The sequence below is a fragment of the Lytechinus pictus genome, chromosome 15, assembly GCF_037042905.1.
Source record: "Lytechinus pictus isolate F3 Inbred chromosome 15, Lp3.0, whole genome shotgun sequence".
Classification (NCBI taxonomy): Eukaryota; Metazoa; Echinodermata; class Echinoidea; order Temnopleuroida; family Toxopneustidae; genus Lytechinus; species Lytechinus pictus.
In genome coordinates this window covers 11,478,045-11,504,468 of record NC_087259.1, presented here as the reverse complement: position 1 = coordinate 11,504,468, position 26,424 = coordinate 11,478,045, and the positions used below count along the sequence as shown (strand labels likewise).

General features: G+C 35.4%; 1 protein-coding gene across 2 annotated transcripts in view; it reads right to left on the bottom strand.

Annotated features, from left to right (window-relative positions):
* LOC129277758 (endophilin-B1-like) overlaps window positions 1-26,111 on the bottom strand; it is a 37,952-nt gene extending 11,841 nt beyond the window's left edge. The window contains exons 1-9 of one of the 2 annotated variants that reach the window (XM_054913919.2): window positions 26,008-26,111; window positions 18,232-18,373; window positions 17,727-17,855; window positions 16,800-16,933; window positions 15,529-15,621; window positions 13,943-13,969; window positions 6,433-6,522; window positions 5,484-5,584; window positions 1,780-1,993 (exon numbers count right to left, since the gene is read on the bottom strand). In XM_054913919.2, the coding sequence (XP_054769894.2) occupies window positions 1,780-1,993; window positions 5,484-5,584; window positions 6,433-6,522; window positions 13,943-13,969; window positions 15,529-15,621; window positions 16,800-16,933; window positions 17,727-17,855; window positions 18,232-18,373; window positions 26,008-26,073 (996 nt within the window). In that variant the 5' untranslated portion in view covers window positions 26,074-26,111. The remainder of the gene's footprint in view (window positions 1-1,779; window positions 1,994-5,483; window positions 5,585-6,432; window positions 6,523-13,942; window positions 13,970-15,528; window positions 15,622-16,799; window positions 16,934-17,726; window positions 17,856-18,231; window positions 18,374-26,007) is intronic. The other variant, XM_054913920.2, reaches the window with a different exon arrangement.
* Between the last annotated feature and the right edge of the window lie 313 nt (window positions 26,112-26,424).

Genomic DNA, 26,424 nt, shown 5'->3' with positions numbered 1-26,424 from the left:
TTTCGGATTAACGAACATCGAGGTAAAGGCAATTTACATGTACGTGTTTCGGAATTACGAACCTTCGAAATAAAGAACCTTCGGAATTACGAAGTGTAACCGTCACAATCATGTGTGGGAATCGAGAACGGTTCATTTAGTGTATTAATGAGAAAGCTGTTGTACATTTCACCTTCAAGGCACTGTCTACATGTAGGCGAGCTACATTCAATTGATTGCATGAATGATTGCATGAGTGATTGCATGAATGAATGCACTGAGGTATGAAGTACATGTATCATAATAGGATGTGTGTATATGTGTACATTATGTGTGAGATAACATCAACCTGTGACAAAAGCAATTACAAATGTTTTTAAAAATTGTGAGAGTGCTGAGTTTATGAATGTATTAGCATACTGTAAAATTGCATGTGTTGGTGAACAAGATTTAATATAAATTAAAAATAAAATCCAAGCAGAAACAAATGTTGAGGACAATACTACAGTACAGAGCCAATTAATAAACATTCAACACAATGACAACTGTACAGTTGTGCTTAAAAGGTAGTGAACCCCACCACACAATGCACTCCTCCGTGCCAAGTGTTGAATGTAGACAACCCTAGAGTTCAGCGAGCCCAGAGAAGCAAAATTCATTGAATGTAATATTTAAAATATTAATTTTATCCCCTGAATTCATAATGCAGAACTTGAACACTATAAATATGTTCATTTTTCTGGAGAAGTTCACTAACTTTTGAACACCACTGTACATATTGATTTAAGTACATTCCTTTAAGGGGCCTTTTTCACAAAACCATTTAGTCAGGAGATAACCACATATCACAGGCTACATGTATAATCAATTAATCCAACTGGAAGTAGGACTTCAATGGGTATTGTGAAAAACAAACAATAATTTTCTATCAACTATCAAGTAGGCTACACAAACAAACAAGAACTTAGAATCATCCAAAACATGATTGTAAACATTTTTCACAAATGAAAACATTTCATCCACAAGATTTACACCATAAAATAAAGGGGGATGGGAAATCAAATTTTGCATGATACTAAATATTCCTTGATCACAACAACATGCTACTAGCTTTCAAGAAGAAAAAAAGAGGAAAATACAAAGAATCTCTCGAAAGACTGTACAAATTAAAAAAATAGAAGTGGTAGGCAAAAAAAAAAAAGAAAACCTCCACCGAATACCACTGAATAAACAATGAAATGTGCATCAAAATATCATGCAATGAATTCCAGGGATAAAAAAAAATGCAACCAACAGAGCATTTGGGGAGGGAACTTGCAAAGTTTTGATTTGGCATCTTTTAAGAGTTCCAGGAGAAAGGGTCAAGCTCCAAAATTTAAACCAGAATTATTCATATTTGATAATTACCTATTACATGTACATCTATTCCTTTTTGGGAGGAGGGGAGAGGGTTACATGTATTTATTAGGACACAATATCCATGTGTTTTCATTTGCTCTACTTTGAATTATACCCTCCCCTTCCTAACCCCCCCCCCCAACTGTAAGGAATTGCTTTGATATAGCTGGAAGATTTGGTGTTTCTAAGAAATTTTACTCTCCTATACTAAACATTAAATTACAACAGATTGTTCACATGTTTAAGTAGGATATACATATATGTAAATAGGAAGGGGAAACTTTCATTAATAGATATAAGAAGGGCCACTCTTCAAAAACTGACAAAATGTTTTAAACTAACACTCCACACATGATAATAATGGATTAGTAGGTTACATGTCTCTCTAACAGGCATTCATACCTCATCGGCAAGAAGTGATAGTTCAGAATCATCTGCCGCATCGTAATCGTAAAGGACTTTGGCTTTCCGGACCCCTTTCTGCGGCCGCGACTTATCCTCTGGGAGCATCGTATCGAGGGGTGGGGCTGTGGGCATGGGCGTGGTGGTAGCCACACCCTGAGGGGGGCCCGAGGCAGGGCGTGGCGGCCTGATACTACCCATTGAACCCGGTATGCTGCGTACATAGAAACATAGATTCGGGATGCTAGGCAAGCTATTTGAATACATACAACTCATGCTCCCGATGACATTTGGATTAAAAGAGAAAGTTGAGTTTTATATGCAGACAAGGTGAGAATCATTTTGTTATTCAAATTGATGTAATGTAAGAATAGTTGTTAGCTTAGACAAATAAAAACCTTATGTGTTAAAATCAAGAAAAGTTTTCTATGAAACAAATAATTATTCCCAATGTTAATTAAGGCATATGAAATAGTATGTACATGTATCCTACAAGTTTCATCTGCAACATCCCTGTTCTGTAATGTACTTTGTATCCCTTTTGCAAAACTTTTTGAATGAATCCATATTTTCAGGTTTCAGGCTTTTACATGTAGTGGCAAACACAAGTGGGCTTTGAAAATTAAATTGGGTTCTTAATGCATTAATCAGCAAAAAAAAAAAGTTTCAAAAAAGTTTCAAATGGTGAGAAGGCATCTGCAGATTTTTTTTTTCTTTGAGCGAGAGTGGCAAGTTACGTTGACTACACTGTATGCAAATAATGCCATGAGTATTCTCTATAAAGTCTTTCATCCTTATTTGGCAGAATTCATCTGGAGTCTGGAGAGCATTTTAAAGGTAAAAGCCCTTCATACATGTACAAGGATTTGTCAAAATCTAATTTAAATTTTTTTCATTAGTTCGTACAATGATACTATCACACTGTCCAAATAGGTCAAACTCATCATTCTCTAAAGCTGCAATAGATAGATGTACACCATGCACTTCCCATAAAATTCATTATTCAAAGTGGAAAACTTCAACAGCCAGACGACAAACAACCAATCTATAAAAAATGCATTATCACTGAACAGGAAAAAATGGAATAATCAACAGAGCAAATTAAAGGGTATAAAATAGAATGCAGACCGTTGGTGTTTAGCCATCCACTGTAAGTTTTAGCTTTGGATTGAGCAGAAATTATATTTCATTGTTAAATATCCATGGGGAAAATAACTATTTTTTAAAGTACATTTGCACATGTATACAGGGTTTAATTGGGGCTTTTGATGGGAGGGGGGAGGGGGGTGTTTAAAGAAACTTTTTTTCATGCAAAGACAAATTGTAGTTTGAAGAAAATTACCCAGCACTCTCGTTTCAATACCTCTCTATCTTCTACTTTCTCCTTTCCTATTTCATTTCTTTATAAATTATAACGGGGGGGGGGGGGGGGTTATAATATGAAAACACGAACACTGTACATGTAGCTGCCCCACAGTATACAAATACATGTACTACAAGTTGTAATTCTATTTCTGTGTCATACAACTAGTCTTCCCATGATTTAGGATTTTATTTTAACTCTTTTGACAATTAACTCAATTGACATTATGTGGTGCTTACTGGCAACTTCAGCTTAATATGTCATAGCAAATTGTCACATCAAAACACCCTACGTTATCCTTCTACACAATTATTTTGCTATCAAACCCCTAAATAACAATGTTTTAGATTTTAGACTGAACGATAATATACTTTGAAAACATACAGCATATACTGTATATACTTTGTATTAAAATAATAGGATTTGACATCTGCCCCGCCCCTCTAATGCCTGATGAAATCTTTATAGGTTTTTTTTAATCTATAATTCATCATCATTCCTCCCAAGTTTCAAAGCGCAGTTGAGTTATTATGCACATAGTAACTGCGCTGTATAAATGGACATATTATTATTATTATTATAAGATCTGTTCATTATTAATTATAACTATTGAATAGAACTATAATGCATGCAAATAACTAATCAGGAAACTAAAGCTTGCCGTTATTTGAGAATTGGAAACTTGGGTAATCAACAAAGCTTTTTTCAGTTTATCCGAAGTACAGTACTATTTTTTGGTGAAATTTGTTTAAAATCAAACATTGAAAATGATTGATGGAGCTGGAGAACAAATGTGCATGCAATATTGAGCATAGCATTGAGCAAGCATCGTGTCTGATATGGGTACATGTACAAGTCTGCCACACTGTGATATTTCATGCAGCTAAACGATAGGTCTTTGGAAAAAATGTCATGCCAACCAGCATTTGTATTTTTTTTTTCATTATTCAGCAAAATAAATGATACCTTGAAGTAAAATACTTTTAAATACAATACGTAAAAGATAAAAGAAAAAGTGCATTTTAAAAAAGTTCCTAGATCATTGACAATGTGTATACGTACATGTAAATCCCTACTGAACTACACATAATACTTATATCTCCTTAGTCACATTAAGAAGCTAGTGTCATAAATGTCATAAAATAATGACTAATTTAAACACGTTTCAAGAATTTAGAAATGCACCAAATTAAAGACTTAAATGCACTAAATATCTGGCTAAAGAGCCGATAAGCCAAACTTTCCACTCCCACAAAATGAACTTCCTATAATTACCAAGAAACCTATATAGCACCATGTCCATCACAATAATACATAATTATAGATTTTTTTTTTTACATAAGTAAATGCTGAAAGGAACCAATACACCAAGTATGAATCAACTTTTTTCCCCTTTTCTTTAAGGGCTTTTATTTTTGTCATCAGGGGTGTCATTTTATTCTGGGAACTATCATTCTTTGTTTATAGTTGCACAGCTCAGAGGTGCAAGAAGCGGAATAATGCAGACATTATGACATTAATCTATTATAAACAAGGATAAAGAGTCTGAAGAAAGTTTTTGAGTCAGGCGAGGGGGCAACTCTGAACTTTCAACGAAAATAGTAATGCCAAAGAATACCATTTTGAGGATGTTAGGAGCAATGGTGTTGCACTGAGATAGGCAATGTCATGAACTTGTTATCTGATGCTGATGCTACTGATTGATATAAAATACCAGGGGAGGGGGGGGGACATAAATCTTTCTTCAAAAATAAACTTTTAAACAAATCTGCTGACAGCTCTCTTTACCTGCCACATCTTCAACCCCAACTAAAATAATATATTACAAATAAAAATATATGTTTGAAATTTTGGGTAAACCACCATGAAAGTGCATATCGCTATTACAATAATACTTGCATTTATTATACCCAACAATATTATAATGGAGAGAATATAAAACACAAAAAAATGTGTTTTATTTGATAATTTGGGGGATTTGCATTGAATGCCTCAAATAAAATACATGTACATGTGTCTGCATATCTTTATTATATAAAACCATTTCTTCAAAAAGAAATGTGCTGGAAAATGATTGTCTGTAGTTTCTGAAATACAGTTAAAATTTCATTAAAAGTGCCGAAAGGGTCCCTTTTTTAAGAAAAATTAAAATGTTATTGAGAGAGATACAAAATAAAAAAATAAAAAAAATTACAAAGAAATAAATGGTTAAAAAGGAGAAAGTTCCTCTACACTTTTTCAAGATTGGAATGTCAGATGGTACTTTCATTATTCAACCTTTACCAGAGCTATATGGGCTTTTAGTTCTGATTGTAATCATGTGACTAATCATGTGACTTACTTTCCAAGTTGCTGCTGCAGCTCAGCCATGGTTTGGCTGCACTGAGCATAGTATGTCTGCTGGGCCTCGACAAAGTCCTTCAAACGTTCCAAGTGAGTTGACTGTTTAAAGAAGAGAGTTTTCAAGAGAGGAGATATTTACAATCCATTATAATGAGTAAATAATACTTCACATACCATTGCTTTTATAATAAGGGTTTTAATAGCTAATATTGCTCGAAATACAACATACCTGGTGGGTGTTTCATAAAGCTGTTCGTAAGTTAAGAGCGACTTTAAGAACGACTGGTAATCCTTTTTTACGCGCTAAAGCATCGTCAATGGTGCATACCATTTACCAAAAGAAAGGATCACCAGTCGTTCTTAAAGTCGCTCTTATCTTACGAACAGCTTTATGAAACACCCACCAGGTTGTAATGGTCTAGTAATTATTTGAAAGTTCATATTTTGATTGATTTTCTCATGAAAACCAAACACCTTTCCAGAATAAAAACCTCTCAACCAACCCCCCCCCCCCCCACCAGTTCCCTATAAACACACCAAAAAAAAAACACATTAAGACTTTCCTCCAAAAAGCTTGATATATAATTGTCCTGCATTCAATATCTTGGGTAAACTTTCAGAATAATTACATGATTCTACATTTGTCAAAGCAAAGTTTAGTCAATGAGACGTTAAATCTTTAAACTGTCCAAGCTCTGCCCAAATAGTACAAACGCACCTACCCGCAGATGGCACATGTGCAGTAGCATGCTATAAGCTCATGCATTCATGTACCATGTTTTTTATACCTCTGAAAAATAAGCAGCAGGTAAAATGTTGCTGGCACTAATAGAGGGATCATTAATGACGCAAACACAAGAAACTGAGCGGAACGAGAGCTCTGAAATTCAGAATTTTGTTGGGGAGGGGTGGGGGCTAGAGATCAAATTCTACAAATCATCGCTTACATGTGCACTAGTGATCCCTTCGAGGAGCAATGTGGTAATTTCATACTGTCGGTCGAAATCTGCCTGGGCCTTACGGAGATCAGTTTCAGCCTGAGTAGAAATAAAAAATACAAAAATTTAATTTCATATCAAGTGATAACTATGTTTAAAATGTAATAAGATACTCAAATTTAACAACTACAATTCCACACTGTGGACAGAGCTACAGTATGTGCGTTCAGTGTGCTCACATAGTACACTGTGTGCATACATGTATGTGATTCACACTGTTAAAATGCTAAAATTTATCAAATTTTACATTAATTTTGTAAGTACTGTGTACACGATGGCCTGTATTCTGAAGTCAGATTTAATGAAAACTCTGGCCTGGGGAGCATTTCCTCAACATTTTCGTCCGACAAGTTGACAAATTGTCAGATCTGACAACTTTCCTTGATTTTGATAGGCTGATCGAGTAGCACTGTTACTATGGTAACTGTCAGAGAAAACAGAACTAGTCGGATAAAATGTCTGACAAGTCCTTTCATGAAGCACTCCCAAGGTCTAAAGTTGTGGTTTAACTATGGATAGCCAATTGCGACACACATCTAGAACAGTACTTGACAATCATAGTATCAGCTCTTTCGACTCTTAATGCATTTTTAACTGTCTGGGAAGGATAAAATAAAGATGATTGTCTTCACCATTAAGAATTAGGAAAGAGCACAGTAAACATAAGAAACATACATGTACATGTACCATGTGAACAAATTTTGACATGTTTGGCTTCCCATACTCTTAGCACAGAGTTGGACCATGGTCTTTAGTTATAAAACCCGAGTTCAGAATGCCGGCCAATTGGTGCCTATGGTGGACTGTACACGTATGAATATGCGATTCAGTGCAGGGGCCGCGGAACGGTTTTCAAAGTGGGGGGGCTGAGCCAAAAGTGGGGGGCTGACCATGCAAAAAATCACAATCATATGGTCATTTTTACGTTTTTGTACACGGTTTTTGAAAAAAGTGGGGGGGGGGCTGAAGCCCCCCCAGCCCCCCCGCTTCCGCGGCCCCTGCAGTGTTCAATTTGAGCATGATAAGTAGCAGTGTAAAGATGATTTTGCATAGAGTTCACATTGGGTCCATATAATGGACTATATGTGAGTATATTCAGAGTGTTACATTTGAGCATATAAACAGGATCCAGGATTTTTCAAAAGGGCACATTTTCCCCGAGAAAATTTGATAAGCAAAAAAAAAGTCATCGCTTTCAAAGGGGGGCACACTTGTGTTAGAACAGCATATTTACATTACAAATTTTGATTGTGCCTCTCAAGGGGGGGGGGGGCGGCACGGGCCGGCTGTGCCCCGCCCCCTCCCTGGATCCGCCAGTGGTGATATCACATTCTGTTCCACACTTTGAATGAACTGTGAGACAGTGTTCTTTCATGTAAGGATCTGTCGTCAAGGCTGAAGAGTTGGATCTCTCCCAAGGCACAATCGCATAAAACAGTTACATTTTACGACTCTACTCCATTACATGTTATTATATGGGTGGGAATTACATAACTGTGGCACACAACGTTACCAATGCTGACCTGTAATTGCCCTGCTCACGTTTTTAGTGGTTGGCGAGGGTCACAAAATCGGAGGGCAAACACAATTACACGCAATGAGATAAAATATTCTCAGAAATGTTATGACCAGTGAAATGATACTAAATTTTATCACTACCAGTAGGAGTGGGCTATACATGGGTCAAAAATACTTTTTTTGTAATTTCAATATGACAACAGTTTTTTTTTATTCCTTGTAATGTATCTCAACATGAAATAACAATATTTTTTGTCTCGGGTCCGAGAAAAAAGTGTGCCGGGCCAAAATCCAAAATGGCCGCCAAAACTCCCCAAAATCACAGTTTTGGCCACAATTTTTTTATTTGGTGGTCAATTTCTCTGGTTTTGGTGTCTTTTCATATGTTTTTTGGGGCAGGCAATTTGTTTTTCCTATAATTAGTACTTTTAAACCATTATTTGTAGAGTTAAAAGGTAATTATACCTAAATTTTCCAATTTTTGTAGCCTTTTTTCAGCCAAAAAGTAGGTTTTATCATCCTGGGGTTCTGGGATATTAGATGGTATGAGGTCAACAATAGCAAGCAGCTTCATATAGCTATATTGCTTTTATTCCTCCTCTTTGGGTTTTACGGATATTTGTGAAATATATCTTATTAAATAAAAAAATGTCAATTATCCATTGGGGCTATACAGTATACATATATACAATGTACTGTACATACATACTGCACTGCATAAATGCATTGGCCACCATGACAGATAACAAAGCTTGTATAAACTATAGTGTCATAGAAATGAGCTCTCAGGTTTAGAATTAGATGCCTCAGAAATTGAAGATGTGTTTTGTCTCAGAAATTGAGGACATGTTTTGTCAAATATGCTAATTCAGGGGGCGGAGAGAGGTAATTTACAATGTAGCTATTCTGGGCCCCGTTGCATAAAAATTTACCATTATGTTAAGTACTTAACTTAATGGTAACTTGCATGCAATCCTTTATTCTGATTGGCTGTTGATCAGCGTTACCATGATACTAGTAGTTACCTGACCCCATAAACATAGGCCCAGGCAGTTAGACACCAGAACCAGGTTAAAAAAAAAGCCTCCAAATGAAGAAGATATGGCTAAAAATGTGATGTACGTATACATGTACAGTATATACATGTATGTGATATTTACATGTACATGTAAGTTTAATTTACGTTACTGGTTTCACCATGTACATCAGCTGACAAGGAATCAAATTTACAATCTAATTCTAAACATTTGAAGCTCATTTCTATGACACTATACTCTATAGTTTATATATACAGGCCTTGTCATATTCCATGGTGGTCAATGCATGGATATATGCAGTGTAGTATGTACAGTGCATTCAGTTGTACACCGTATAGCCCCTATGGATAAATGACATTTTCTTTTATTTGATAAGATATATTTCACAAATATCCGTAAAACCCAAAGTGGAGGAATAAAAGCTACATGAAGCTGCTTGCTATTGTTGACCTCGTACCATCTAATATCCCAGAACCCCAGGATGATAAAACCCACTTTTTGGCTGAAAAAAGGTTACAAAAATGGGAAAATTTAGGTATAATTACCTTTTAACTCTACAAATAATGGTTTAAAAGTACTAATTATAGGAAAAACAAATTGCCTGCCCCCAAAAACATATGAATAGACACCAAAACCATAGAAAATGACCACCAAATAAAAAAGTTGTGGCCAAAACTGTGATTTTGGGGGGTTTTGGCGGCCATTTTGGATTTTGGCCCGGCACACTTTTTTCTCGGACCCGAGACAAAAAATATTGTCATTTCATGTTGAGATAAGGTAAAAGGAACACAAAAAAACTGTTCCCACAGTAAAACCAAAAATCACCCATTTATAGCCCACTCCTACTACCAGTAGATAATATTGTTGCATTGCTATGAGCATGCATGTGGGTCCATGACAAAACCTGACTATTTTACATGTATACTACACAAAACAAAATTGGGGGGGGGGGGGCAAAGGGATTTTACCAATGCCATGTATCTGCAGACATTTATTTGAAGAATAATTTCAGGTTTATTTGAATGAATCAGATATAGCTGTTTTTACTGGAGTGACTTTGACTAAAGTAAAGGTCACATGTACATGCAATGCTGTCTGAGAAAGTACAAAAATTGTACAAGGGTTTACAGGACTTTCAAAAGTTGTGTTCTTTTTTTAATACATGTAGCTGGTTGCAATCTCTAGACAAGGACAGACAGTCCTAACCAATTCAAACTTTGGTCATAAACAAGCAACTTTTTTTTTTTTTTTGGGGGGGGTACCATTTGACACGTACTGTTTTATTAGAAGGGGCAGACGTTAATTAAATTAAATTACAGGACCTTAGCAAACAAAACAGACAGCTGAGACATAAGGGTGTACATTTATTACCAAGTGGTGGATTTTTTTGAGGAGGACAAGGGGGAGTAGGGGGGGGGGCAGGAGAAGGAGGAAGGGGAAGAGAAGGAGGAGGAGGATAATAATGTTACTTTGACAAATCTGGTGACTTACACTGACCAAACTACTGTATAACCACCACACAGACACTAAATCAATATTCTTCAAGAAAAAAAAAAAAATCTTGTATCCCTGTATCTGCTTGCATGCATGCATACCCAACCTGGTTCTTATTCTCAAGTACAATAAAACATTTATCAGGCCTAGATTAATTGATTTTTGGCTCAAGCAGCTGTTCCACAAAGTCTATATAGTCTATACACATCATATGCAGGTTTTCACACACATGCACATGTACGTGCTGCTCTTTATTTGATCTTGTTCAATACAGGTGATTCACGTGTTTACAAATGTAATAATCATTAACATTATTTTAATTATACTATCATATTTCATACAATTGCTGTAGGGTTATTGACATTGTGTTCCACTGTGAATTCTAACCTTGTTATTTCTATGTACCAGTACATTATGAATTCTAAGTCGTGTATCCATAAACCTTGATCAACTTACATTTAATACACGCTTGTCACTGTTTTATAATTGAAAAAAAATGAATGTAATTTGAAAAAAAAAGGTGTTCATCTACATGTGCTTCAAATGATTATGAAACTGTGCACTTTTAATGTTCACGAAAAAAGGAGAAGTGAATGTAATATTATTTGTACTCTGTTGTTTGATATTAATGGACTTTGGACGAATTATTTATAAGTGAAGCAGTCTTACATGTATCATACATATATACTATTTAAATTGTTAATTCTTTATATGCAAAAAATCTTTCTATTTTTCACTTTGCATATTTAGTACAGTCATGTACTTTGGAAACTTATTCAAAGTGTTTTGATATCTCTTTATCATCATCATTAAGCAAAAAAAAAAAAGAACTTTAATATGATCAACACTAAAATTCTTTTATTCTATTGAGCCACAATGATTAAATTCACCAAGTTCCATACTACATGTATATTTACACTCTAAACTACATTATTGAATCCTATACAATATAACTTCAATTTGAAATTTTTTTTTTTTTGTACATCAGTCAACGGTTAACTGCTGGTCTAGTACCAAAAACAATCACAGGGGGGTTCACATTTAGTATAAAAATGACTTAATTCCACTTAAAATTGAAATCGCACGCAGCACAGCATCATCGCATTGGTCAGACTATGCCCTCAAGTTGCACACAACCACATACATGTATTAATCAATTCTCGCTACCTCAAATAGGAACAAAAATCTCATAATGCGCGAGACGAGATAATTTTCACTCCGTCGGGTCGTCATCACCACTTGCGGTTCAGCGTTCGCGATACTGAGTTTTCCACCACGCTGCAATCGATGCCAATCAGCGTAATATGTACAGATTATAATACTTTTTATTTAATTTGGTCAGTTTTGATTCCATTTGAACTATTAATAAAAAAGGAAAAATATATTTCACGTGAAAATAATTTTTATTCATGTTTTTATTTGGTTATAAAAATAGTAAACAAAAAATGAATATCTTAAAATTTTGCATTTAGCGACCGGCCTGACATCACGATCGTATTCGACTAGACACTAAATATATACAGCATTCATTCCGTTCAATTTTTCGTCGACCACAAAATGGATAAAAAAATCAGTTTCGGAACTTAAAAAAATCTAAACTGACAGAGGAATACCGTGCAATGGAAAGCGTCGGGCAGAATTAGTGACTTTAGCAGAAAAGGCTGTTAAACTGTATCGTGAAAGAGAGGGTTGTGATCACGAACTTTCCGAGCGAAAGCGACGTTGTGTTGTTGTGCATGACGGCACTGTTGATCTGAATGGCAAAACAGTGCATTGGACTTCCGAACAGGAAGTTGTAATACCGAAAAGCTATCCCATAATGCAATGCGGGTTACAGGGATTTTCCCGGATCTCGGCAAAATCACTATTTGGGGTAGCGAGAATTAGACTGTGCATGAAATACATGTACATGTATCAGATGCATGTTGGTGCTATTTCATAAAGCTGTTCATAAGTTAAGAGCGACTTTAAGAACGACTGGTGATCCTTTCTTGCGCGCTAAATCATCGCCAATCATGCAATGGTGTGTACCATTTACTACAAGAATGGATCACCAGTCGTTCTTAAAGTCGCTCTTAACTTACGAACAGCTTTATGAAACACCCGCCAGGCCAAGTAAAGGTGTGATAAGCAGTGTGATTCCAAATGACTCCTACGCTTTTCACAGACGATCTTCAATTTTTTATTTGAATAAATACTAAAAATGTGAAACTCATACTCCAATTTCATCCTGCCTACATCATTTTCTTTTTTCGTCATCCCAGTATAGCTTCTGTATGAGCTGCCAAAGGGATTACTTCATCAAGAAGTATCAAGTACTACTACCACCAGGAATACAAATACATGTATATGCAATCCCAGTGTTCTTATACCGCCATCAACTACAAGAACACAGCAAGCTATGAAGTCTACGGTCACCACTTCCAAGAAACTGACCAACACACAGACATTGCAAGGGCAATAATAGACAAGAAACATATATAGAAAGGAGAGTATATGTACATGCCATTGCCAAGCAACTCCGAATTTCTTTGGTTTTTCCTCTTAAATTTGCATGCTATCAAACCATTTTCACATTCGGGTATTAACTAAAGAGTGGTTATTTTATCCTACTGCCTCTTCGAACCAGGTGGTCCTTGGACATAGACAAGGGTTATGTACAGATCTGCATGCAGATTATAGAAGTCAATTGGTTAATACATGTAGGTTGTGCACTATATGGAAGCTTTGTTAAAAAGTTCAGATCCTTGAATATAACAATGGAAAATAAACATGTATATTGACCATGCATGTTTTTTTTTGTAATATGTACATAAAGATTAAAGAGTGCAACAAATACCAACCAATAAATTCCAAACCAAAATTACGAAAAATAAACAGTTAAAAAAAGAAATCAGAAACATAGGCTCATCCATCATTTCTGATGTGCACAGGAATATTGGACAAGCATATTAAAAGACAAATAAAAATGGGGTACAGACGCATATATGCAGGTATACACAACATGCATGTACATGGGATCAAGACATTTTAGAGTATGCTATCAAAATAAGAGGTTTTTTTTTATTCAAATCATAATATTGATAAAAAGTACTGCCCATGGCATACATGTGGCTTGCGGGCATTACAAAGGGACTATTAAGTGCATGAGCATGGATAGATTATAAATGGAAGTTTTTTTTTTTTTCAAAATATTAAATCGAGTAATGTCATCACAAGCAAATAAATACATGTAGATACAATTGCTATCCTTGACAAACAAAAATTAACTTAACAGAATTTTCAACTGGTTCACAGTTTACATGTATGTCAAAATGCATACTGTACTGGGTTTTTTTTTTGCATTCAACAGTCTGCACTCTTAGAGTACTATTGGATAGTCAAACAATAAGTCAACATTATGAACTTACAGCTTTAATCATTTCTTCATGGTTAGGCTAGTGTATGGCAATGTATGAGAAACAATGGAGAAATGACCATGAAAAAAAGGGATCCTCTGAAATCAAATAAGGAAGATCAATCATGCAAACCTAAAATACCAGTAAGTAAACAAAGTTAATAATGGTAAAAAGGTGTAAGATAATAACGTTCCAATTAGAAAATGACAAAATGATGAATTTTAAAAGAGATTACTTACTGTTGCCAAAACCTAGGCAAAAGATAATTCAGATTGTTTTCATGATCATTCTTTAATGAAATAGCACATGTATGCGATGAAATCATAGTCTCACTGGGGTGTTAAGTTTCATGGACATCTACAAATCAGGGGAAAATAGTGTGTTTTGTTTTCAAAACGATGAGATGAGATATCAATGTCCTACCCCAGTGTTCAGGCAGCCTTGCCCTTTTAACTCTCGAGAGACCAGGGGGGTGTTTCACAAAGATTTAAGTATGACTTAGAGTCGCACTTTAATGCCTAGTTGCGTGCGGTATAAAAGGCGAGACCGCATTGGTCAGATCATGCAAAGAGGACGCGCACTACTGCGTATTGATCAATTAGATTGCGCGTTGCATTTGAGATACGCGTCCGCATTTAAGTGCGACTTAAGTCATACTTAAATCTTTGTGGAACACCCCCCAGGGGCCTGTTTCATAAAGAGTTACAACTAAGGTAACTTTGCCATCATGGCAACTACCACATGTGGCAACCCTGATTGTGATTTGCTGCTGAGCCCTGTTACCATGGTAGTTGCCATAATGGCAAAGTTACAACAGAACTTTGTAAGTCCTTTATGAGTTATTAATAAATATATATTGTAAATCAACCATTGGAATCGGGACAGGAGGCTTCATGCCACAGTAATTCAGTTAATTTTTTCTGTCCCTGGCATTCCAATGGTTGATATTTCTTATTTTGTATTGTTTTTACGGAAATATATTTTTGTATTATTTGCCGAACAAATTATACCAATAATAATAATGAAACGGGCCCCTGCAGATGTTGTCACTGTAGTAATATCATGCTTGAGAGACAAAAAGGAATGAAAAACTCAACTCCCCCCCCCCCCACCCTACCCTACAACTACATAGAGATAAGCCTCAATTCATTAAAAAAATACATGCCAGAATCTGTGGCTGATTTGGAGAAACGGTACACAGTGCAAGCCTCATATCACACCCCTCCAAATTCTAATATATATGTTAAAATAGCACTAAATATCCAACCCCAAAATCTAATACTGTAGGAAAAGCACTGAAAATTTAACTCTATTCAATGTATTAAATACAATGCCATGGCAACTCTCAGGGTTATTTTCTCCTGTGTTTTGAACTCCTTCATTTTTGCAATCTTTTGGGCACTTGGTGCATGGGACATGTGAGCCTTCCCCCCTCCTCCCCCCCCCCCACATGTTTATGCTACGGTCACACAAATGAGACCAACTTCAAACCGACCGATGGTATGTCACTGAAAACAACGCTGGCGTTTTTGGTAACAGTTTGTTGTCCGTTTCATCAGTGTATTAAAAACTGTGGCATTAGGCAGCATTGGACTTACTGTTTTGGAGGCCTCAGCAGATCGAGCCTTTCTGACCTTCCCTTTGGCGGCATCAAGGTCCAGCCGGACATTTTCCAGAATTTTGCGCTCTTTCTGTAAAGACAAAATTCAATGAACATATAGGTAACAGTTGCAGTCATGTGCAGAGTTAATTTAACATTCATAAGAAAACGATAAGGACCGTTTTCTTGTCAGCAGCACCTTAAGAGTTCCCTTTTGCAGCTCATTCTTTAGGCGAAACTGACCGATGTCCAATTACGAAGGGCATTTTTTTTTCAATTCTGCATTAACATCTTCAAATGTTGTTTAACGAATAGGCTTATAATTTCTACGTTACACACCTCAGTAGGATGTACATAGTGAAATTGAAATTTCACATCATTTGACCTATGAAATCTCAGATATTATTGAGATAATCTTTCAGTCATCAATTATGTTCATACATGTAGATGGTCCAAAGTAGTGTTATGGACACCAATCGAGATTCCCTTCATCTTTCTAACCCTCATACTGCAGAATGGTCTAAACCCACTTTGTCTACTAACCATTTTGTCTAAAGCCAATTTACCAATTTGTCTAATTTCCAGTTATGCTATATCCAGCTCACTTGCTCACTTAATATTTTACTTGGAATACTACTACTTAGACTACATATGTAGTAGAAGAACTGTTTATGAACCAATTTTTCACTTGAAAAAAGTGCAAAATAATAAGTAAACAAAGTAGAAATTAGACCATCTGGGCTTCAGACCAAATGACAGTTGAAGTGAGTAAATAATTGGACTAATAATTAGTCCAAATTAGACTAAGTAGTTTTAGCAGGGATGCCAACCTGATCAAGAACATTTCAGTATTTTAAAGGCTGAAAATCTGTATTTTGGTATGAAAATCTGTACTTTGGTAAGAAAATCAGTATTTTCACAGAAATACCATAGGACAACACGTAAACTAAAACTTTAGAAATCAGTAATTTGCATGAAACCACCAGTTATTCTTTCTCATTTTTTAGTAATAATTACCGAAAACCAGTACCACTCTGCAGGTCTGTTTTAGCCATGATAACGTGGGACCATCTGAGAGTTAGACCGCCTGACCTGGCATTAGACCAACTGACAGATGAAGAGTTTAATGTTAGACAAATTAATAATCGTACCCAACAGTAATAAGACCAAATTGGAACGAGTAGGTTTAGCCGTGATAATGTGAGACCATCTGAGAATAAGACCACCTGCTTATACCCAAATCAATATTAGCAGCTCTAGAGGACATACCGTAATGGTTTTCATATCGCCCTCTAGGAAGGTTCTGAGTGGTACTATGTAGTTTGACAGCGATGACTGAATGTACTCTCTCTGGATCTGACCAATCTTTCTCTGGCTCTGTCCAACCTGGATTAGTGTTGCACCTGGTTAGGCAAATGATTTCAAAAAGAAGTCCAAATATTAATAAGGGGTTCTGGATTTTAAAGAGACATTAGTGCTTGATACAATAATAATAACAGTAGCAAACAATTTTCCTGCTATTACATCCCCATTATGGCTCCACATTTTTTTAATGACTGCTATACAAAATTTCTTCTGTGTAGCAAATTTCAATTAGCCAAGATATGAGCAGTGAAGCTTTCAAGGAATAAATCCTAATGGGTGGACACTCACCTCACCTGGGTTGAGTGCAGTCAATGTGAACTCAATTTCTTGCTATTCAAAGGAAATTGACGACTGGAGAAGAATTCAAACCTACAACACTCTGACTGAAATGTGACTGTCAGAACAACTACACCATGACACTAATGCCACTTGACATGTTTAGGTTTTAAGTCTATTTTAGACATTCTAAAATCAGTGATTATTCTCAAGTAAGACCATAATAAGGACACAACAACAGGACATAGCTTTTAAAATATCCAAATATTAATTTTTCCTATTACATTTATCTCTAGGTCAAAGATGAAACCAAAAAACCTTTTCCAAGACCCATCCTCAGCAATTGAACTAAATCAATGTCACTTGACCATTGAGCCATGGACACAACGTCAGCAACCACATAGTGTTTTTCAACTGAGCTCAGTCCATACATAAAACTTTCAAATGACTGAAACTGCATCCAGAATTCAGACCTACCATAAAGAATAATATGACATCAATATCGAAGATCATTAATTCAATGACACTTGACACCTTGCCTGACCTATCACATACCATACTGTGTTCCTGGGCCAAGCTCATTCCCTGCATCGATCATTGCACCTCCAAACTGCTCACTATTGCTCTCTCTGTCTCTTGTGCGGCGGTCTAGCTTCGTGTTGACATAGTCCTCTAGCCTGGAATCTTTTCAAGATAAAACAATTTCAAGATTCAACTTTCGAGGTCACTTTGCTGTACTACAATATACATGTACATGTATGCCACATTTATAGACCATCATGATCTGTTTGACCGGTAATTGCCCTCATAAAATCAAACGAAAATTTATAAGAAATTAAACCCTTTTGTCTTTACATGTATTGTACACATCCGTAGATTAAAAGAAAAGTCTTTTGCTACACTCCTGGATATAAATGTTCTACAAATTCAGATCCTAGTTTTGGTCTTGATCTTTCAAAAGTGTGCAATGAATCAATGAAAAGGCAAGATTATTTCTGATTACTGATGATAGGATTTTAGAAAAAAAAAATCCAATGCAAGGATTGCATGCAGAACTCACTTGGGTTTGGTTCTAGTACAGTTCCCATTTTGGCCAAGATCATTTCTGTCCATTGTCGAGTTCGGTCTGCTCTCTGGAGTAAGTTCTCAAAGCGAGCGTCTAACTCTGTCTTCTCTGCATTGCCGAGCTTCTCCTCTGTGTACTGTGGCAATTAGATGGACATACAATATGATCTATTTTGTATAGAGTACCGAAGTGTGACATAAATTTTCCAATTTTGCATTTCAGCATTCTTATACCATATTTTGGTAGAGCATGATGAAATACCTCCACTACCAAAATTTGGTGTGCATCAGTCCATGGGGGCCTGAGATATGACCTCATGAATACATAATTAGCCCCATTGAAGTAAATGTATTATTGGCCTGGTTCCTAACTTTTTAGAACCAGTCCAATATTTTAAATAGACTTCAATGGGGCTCATTACTGTATGTATTGAGGAGGTCGTATCTCAGGCCCACATGGACTGATTCGCACCAAAAAAATATTTGAAAGGCATGCATGAATTATTCACAGGTGAACTTGTGAAACAACGGTTTTTCATAGTTTATTTATTCATTCATCTACCTACCTTACCCTATTTATCTATTCATTTATGCAGTTTTATCAAAAACAGGGTTTTTTCAGTATTTTATTTTCACCCAAAGTCCTGCTTACGAAAGAGCTTACCCTGTGTACATACAATGATTTACAAAGAAATAAATTACAAATACAATAATATGAAGCAGATACAATACAGAAACGACATATTCATATCACATAAATAGAAACAAATTAAAACATACAACGTAAATAGCAAGGTTGACAATTATTTCAAAAGACAATGAATAAATCATCAGCCCCTATTCTCTGGATTTCCCTACCTTTATGTGTAACGTTAAACGTGTTTTCAAGTTCCATTCACTTTTTAAATGTTTATGATATTGGATATATTTTTTGTGTAATTTCTATATTCTAGGCTTGCTTTAATTTGTATGAAATTGTATAGTTTTTTATAATAATTTGTATAATTTAGTGTTTTTAAGTATGACAGGGCTCGACACTAGCACCGGTCCGACGGTCCCAGACCGGTAAAAATCACTGTCGGGCCGGTAAATTTTCAGAAATAGCAAGATTTACTGGTCCGACATGACCAGTAAGAAAATATCATTGTCGGGCCGGTAATTTTTCCAAAAATAGCAAGATTTATGGGTCCGATATAAACAGTAATAAAAACCATTGTTGTGCCAGTAACTTTTCCAGAAATGGTCAAATTCACTAGTCCAACATAAACATAAAAAATATTACATGACTCAAATTGCAAACCATTTTCCTCCCGTTAAATTCTGTCATTCACACACAGAATACACACAGAATGAATCGCATGCAATTTTTACTAGGGTAACATACAGTGTATAATGGTCTGCGCACCTAACAATTTGAGTTAAGATTTAACATGAATTTCTTCTTATTTCACAAAATCTTTCAGTTAATAATGTTCCTTATATTATTATGAGTAAGTGTACCAAATTTTTCAATGAAAAATGAAAGAAAATATAGGATTTTTTTTTAAAAACCTCGGGCAGTCATTTTCAGATTGAAAAAAAAATGGTACCCCATGTCTGCGCAGTCATTCACTTTGCACACGATTCAGGGATTTTGAGGAGAAAGGCTACATTTTGAGGCCGTCACATGAAATGCCCTAAATTCATTATTTTTCCACTATTTTGAGTCAATTTTTAAATGAATACCTGTCTATCTATTGCATGTGTTAAGTCTGTGTTCATTGCGTATCTTCTTTTCATAGAATCGCGCAGATACGCGAGTGCGCAGACAAGGGGGACTGCGCAGACTTGGGGGAACTTGCCATACATATGGCTAGCCAGCCACACAGCCCACATGGTAAAATTTCTACTGGCTGCACGAACGAAGCTTGGCGAAGCTTGGCGAAGCTTGGCAAACCTCTGGCAGAAATCTCTCACAGAACTGTCAGAATTCACATTTCACACTAATGAAAAGCTCTTATAATGTCCACATTTCCTAACAAGTGGAATGCCTCTGGCCGTCTCACCTGCATCACGCGATTCAATATAGCAGCAGTGCTGATTTTGAAAACTACTATAACTCGCACAAGATGTTCAGTGATACTTGGTTACTCTTATTTCCACGTTTTATGAACTAGACCAATACACTTATAGAGATATGATGGCAATTCAACAAATACCCCCAACGTGGCCAAAGTTCTTTGACCTTACATGACCTTTGACCTTGATCATGTGACCTGAAACTCGCACAGGATGTTCAGTGATACTTGATTACTATTATGTCCAAGTTTTATGAACTAGACCAACACACTTTCAAATTTATGGCTGTAATTCAACAAATACCCCAATTTGGCCAAAGTTCATTGACCCTAAATGACCTTTGACCTTGATCATGTGACCTGAAACTTGCACAGGATGTTCAGTAATACTTGATTACTATTATGTCCAAGTTTCATGAATCAGATCCATAAACTTTCAAAGTTATGATGGTAATTCAACAGATACCCCCAATTCGGCCAAAGTTCATTGACCCTAAATGACCTTTGACCTTGGTCATGTGACGTGAAACTCATGCAGGATGTTAAAGGAGAATGAAACCCTTGAAACCAGCTGAATCCATATCAAAGAGAAAAATCAAAGAAACATATTGTTGAAAGTTTGAGGAAGATTGAATGAATAATAAGAAAGTTATGAGCATTCGAATATTGAGATCACTAGTGCCATGTAGATCCTCCCAACGGCAATGCGACCAAGATCTGTGATATCACACACGTACAACTCCCTCATTACTTTAGTACTTATTTCACTTATATTCTCATTTTTATAGAGTCTATCACAAGGTGAGGTGTTCTCTTTATGAGATGACAAGTACAGAGGTTTCACAACATTATATCATTGATGAATCGTTTGTCATATGATTAGAATGAGCAAAAAGAGATGTTTTGGGGTATATTTTCACTGTCCAAATGGGAGAGTTGTACGTGTGTGACATCACAGATCTTGGTCGCATTGCCAATAGGAGGATCTCCATAGCATTAGTGATCTCGACATTCAAATGCTCATAACTCTTTTATTGCTAGTCCTATTTTACTCAAAGTTTTGTTGATCTTATTCTTTGATTTTTCTGCTTTCACAAAAGCTAACTTGCTCCAAGAGTTTCATTCTCCTTTAAGTGATACTTGATTAACCTTATGTATAAGTTTCATGAACTAGGTCCATATATTTTCTAAGTTATGATGACATTTCAAAAACTTAACCTTAGGTTAAGATTTTGATGTTGATTCCCCAACATGGTCTAAGTTCATTGACCCTAAATGACCTTTGACCTTGGTCATGTGACATGAAACTCAGGCAGGATGTTCAGTAATACTTGATTAACCTTATGGCCAAGTTTCATGACCTAGGTCCATATACTTTCTAAGTTATGCTGTCATTTCAAAAACTTAACCTCAGGTTAAGATTTGGTGTTGACGCCGCCGCCGCCGCCGTCGCCGTCGGAAAAGCGGCGCCTATAGTCTCACTCTGCTATGCAGGTGAGACAAAAATTGGGGTAACTCTGTCATTTGTAAGCAGTAAAAGGAGAAATTTTCACTTCTATTTTAGTTCAAAGAGATCGGGTTTCGAGTGATATCGTCTGAATACATGATAGCCCCACATATATGCATTTGTGTGTGTGTTAATACACTTGGTTTCTTTCGTAGCTATATCTTAATAATTGAGCCAAAAAGAAACTGATAATTTATTAATGATAGTTTTAGCTTTCTTCCTCTGTTTTCTTTCTATCTTTCTTTCCTTCTTTCTTTTCAATCTTTCTTTGTTTCTTCCCTCTCTTCTTAAATTTTTTTTGTTACTGTCTTTCTTTTTTAATTTTCCTTTTTTCTTTGTCTTTCGTTCTTTCATTCTTTCTTTCCTTTTAATATTTTTCTCTATTTCTTTTTCTCTTTCTTTTTCTTTTTGATTTCTTTTTTTTTTTATTCTCGAGTCCATCCATCCTATATTTATCTCTTCTTTCTTTCTTCATTTCCTTCCTTCTTTTTACCCTTTCTTTCCTTCATTCTTTGTTACTTTCTTTGTTTCTTTCTTCATTCCATCCATCCTTTCTTTACCATTTCTTGTTTTTTATTTCTACCTTCTTTCAGCCCTCTCTCTTTCTTTCATTCATTCCTTCCTTTCTTCTTTCTGTCTTTTGTTTTTTTCTTTTTTCCCTTCGTTCCATCTATCCTTTTACCTTTTTTTTTCTTTCTTTTTTTTACTGCTTGCTTCCTTTCCTTTCTTCTTTCGTTCTTTCCTTCATTCCTTCCTTTGTTTGTCTTTCGGTCTTTCTTTTTTTTCTTCCTTTCATCTATTCTTTTACATATTCTTTCTTTTTTATATTGCTTGCTTGCTTCCTTCCTTCATTCTTTTTACCCTTTCTTTCTTTTTTTATTGCTTCTTTCCTTCATTACTTTCTGTCTTTTGTTCTTTCTTTCTATATTGCTTGCTTCATTTCTTTCCTTCTTTCTTTCTTTCCTTCATTCCTTTATTTCTTCTTTTTCTTTTGTTTTTTCTTTATTTTTGTTCTTTCTTTCCTTCCTTCCTTTCCCTCTTTAGTTCTTTTTTTTTTCCTTCCTTCACATTTATCCTTTCTTTACCTTTTTCTTCCTTTCTTTCTTTTATTCTTTCTTTCTTTCTATCTTTTTTCCTTCTTTCCATCTCTCCTTATACCATTTCTTTCTGATTTTATTGCTTCTTTCCTTTCTTTCCTTTTTTCATTACTTTCTGTCTTTGTTTTTTCCTTATTTCTTTCTTTCTTTCCTTTTTTTTTCTTTTGTTCTTTCTTTCTTTCCTTCTTTCTTTCTTTAGTTCTTTCTTTTTTCCTTCTTTCACATCTATCCTTTCTTTACCTTTTATTTTTTCTTCCTTCCTTTCTTTTATTATTTCTTCCTTTGTTTCTTTTTGTCTTTCACTCCTTCATTTTTTTTTTTTGGGGGGGGGGGTAACAAGAAAGGACAGCAAAATAAACTCACGCCTTTTTTTAATGTTTTCTTTATTTTGGGGGACCAGTACATTTTAGGTTCGGACCAGTAAAAAACGGAAAAACTGGGTATCTACTGGTCCGACATGAATAGGTTGGACCAGTAGAAAAAAAGGGTTAGTGTGGAGCCCTGACGTATGATTATAATTATGCGCTATTATTATTTAATTAGCAAGTAGTGTAGTATTCAAAGGGCATCTCTACCATGGAGAGCCTCCCTGTTATGCTATCAATGTCAAAACTTGTTTTGTTATGTTTTGGGTTAGTTTAGAGTGAGTAGGCCTACACATTAATTTTTTCTCATAGGAACATAATAAATTCCCCAAATCTGTAGGCCTATATAACACCGAAAATGAAATATTTATTCAAAAATAATTGTCTAGGATGACTTTTTATTGCTCCAACTTGTTTGCTTTTTATTTTTCCTTCACTTTTTAAATTAGTTCAAATCGTATTTTTCATTTGCTTTTTAGGGGGTGGGGTGAAGTGACATACGCACTCAAGCAAATTCACTTTAACACTGTAATCCAAATAAAAGTATATACAAGGGGAGTGTCCGGGCCCCTCCCCAAAGTGAAAATGAACACTACATCAAGATGATTGTGATTTTATGCACCGCCCGCCCCCCCCCCCCATTCAAAATCATTTGGCGGCCCCGTAATAAACTGACATGATAATTTTTTCGTCCATAGAAATCATACTATAAAAACAAACCTGAATAATCAAACTAAGGTCCATGCTGACGCAATAAAATTAAAAGAAGAGAATGCAAACATCCATTTCACATAGGCTTAATTTTAAAATAATACGGACAAAATTGAATCTGCAAAACGTGTGTCGATTTATGTACAATTTATGGAACGGTTTATGGCACTCTGCCATAAAATTAATATTAGGGTGTCTGAAGCCACACTGAAAAGTGTCAGCATAAAACAGGCTGATTTAGGGGAAAATGTGGCACATTTTTTCGGGGAAGTTCAGGCTACTAGAAAAATGTGATCTGAATTGATTATCAACTTGTGTTTGGCATGTATGGAAAGAGAAAATTCAGGGGCTTCTTTTGACAGTAAGGACAAGTTTATATGATCATTTTAAATAAGGATTTAGAGATAAATTGCAAACCCTTATTTTTGTGTGTGGTGAGATTGCCAATATCTCCATGCGTTTTCTATGGGAAAATGAAATTTCTGTTTTGCACAATTTTTTTCACTTTGTCGCAATTTTTCATTGTGATCTGGTTTCCAAATCTTTATAAAAATCATACCATCAGATAGAGCATTAAAAAATTGTATTGGACTCTTTATGGACAAGTTTTTGGCATTAATAATAAATTCATAACAGCTCTCGGGAGCTAAAAATTTGGATTTGTGTGTGTCCATTTCTTAACTACACAGTCTATGGCAGAGACATGCTGAAAATTGACCTAATTTCATTCTTCTTTTTTGCAGCCAATAATTGGATTTTTTTCAAAAATGTTACATTTCTGTCAGTCTGAAAGTCATTTCTCTTCAAATTCACAAAGAAAATGTGATATTTTCTTGAAATAAGAAAAATAATTTTTTTCTCCAGACACCCTATTAATATTCAAGCGACACAGAAAGTTATTAATCAAACAAAATTTCCAGGCAGGTATTATATTTGTGGTTAAAAAAGGATAATAATTAATCACTCAACAGCTGACAATTTGTAATAATTATTCAATTCCCAGTAGGGCCTACATGTATTTTTCATTGTGGCAATATTATTGTTTAATATGTTTGCCAAACATATTAAACAATAATATTGCCACAATGACAAATACTGGGAATGAAATAATTATTACAAATGGTTTTAGTACTTTTTGCAAATGTTTTTTATGATAAGTTGATTAAGTTTGCAATTTTCTCTATCAGGATATTGTTGTTGCTTTCTTTTTCCTATGACACTCAAGTTTTAGTAATATTATTTTTAGTAGCAGTATTATAAATATAATATCCTCCTTCTACATCTTATTCCTCTCCTCACCTTCTCCTCCTCCTTTTTCCTCTCATTCTTATCATTCTATCCTTGATTTGTTCACATAATATTGGTCCAATCATTATAGGATCGGCCAAAGTATTTCAGCCAAGTTACAAGTATGTCACGTCAACCGAGTATGTCACTTTTCAGTCGGGTTAAACAATCAAGTTAAAGATTTTACAGAAAATCAAACTCAAAGTGAAATTCTTCTGTTGTAATTTGGGCACTATCCTGGTTTAAGTCACCAGTCCATTCACTGCCATTTATTTTGTCAGCTCTGCCTCTGGTGACTTATTTCCTCTTCCATTGACTTTGTACACGAGTGCACACACACAAAGTCACAAGTACGAGAAGAGTCGACTGATTTCACGATAGGCCATAATTCGTTAACTCTCTGAATTTGAAATATTGACATGTTTCCAAGGCAAGAATACACTATAAACATCCTACACCACCCCCCCCCCCCCCCCAACTAGGCCCCCTGTACATTGCAAAATATTACGAATGCATGCGCGCATTTGATACGCAAATTTTGATTTTGCATTGCCATATTGCGTTAACATCATCACCAGATCCTACAAACACAAAAATCTTTGGATGGGACTGGGTTACATTGGATGAGAAGAACGGGATGAAATATCACAATATTTAGATTTTTCAGTCATTTAATTATTCCCTGTTAAAAACACAATATGAAACACAAGTGAACAGTTAAACTACATCAAATGGGATCAAATTTACCTGTTTCGCTCTCGAGAGAAATGTGCCAGCTTGGCCAGCAAATTTTTTGACGTTGTCCATTGCCATATTGAAAGAAAAGGAAATGACCTCGAATGACCCCGCCTCTCTCGCTCTGATCTGTGATATATATCTCAAATGCACACAGTTTATCCTTCCCATATCTCTATGATCCTTCCTCATAAAATAACGAGGCTAAAAGTATTATTATATAGCCTGAAGGTTTTTTTTACACGAAATATAAAGATGGAATACGTAAAAGGTTTAAAGATAAATAGGTAAGACCCGGAGGTAAGAAATATATAGAAAGAGTTAATTTTGTCTTCTTCAGAAGTATTTTATAGTAATGTTTGAAATTTCTTATGACTCTTTATATATAAAACACCTTAATTATACCCCCATTTATATTATTGTATTATC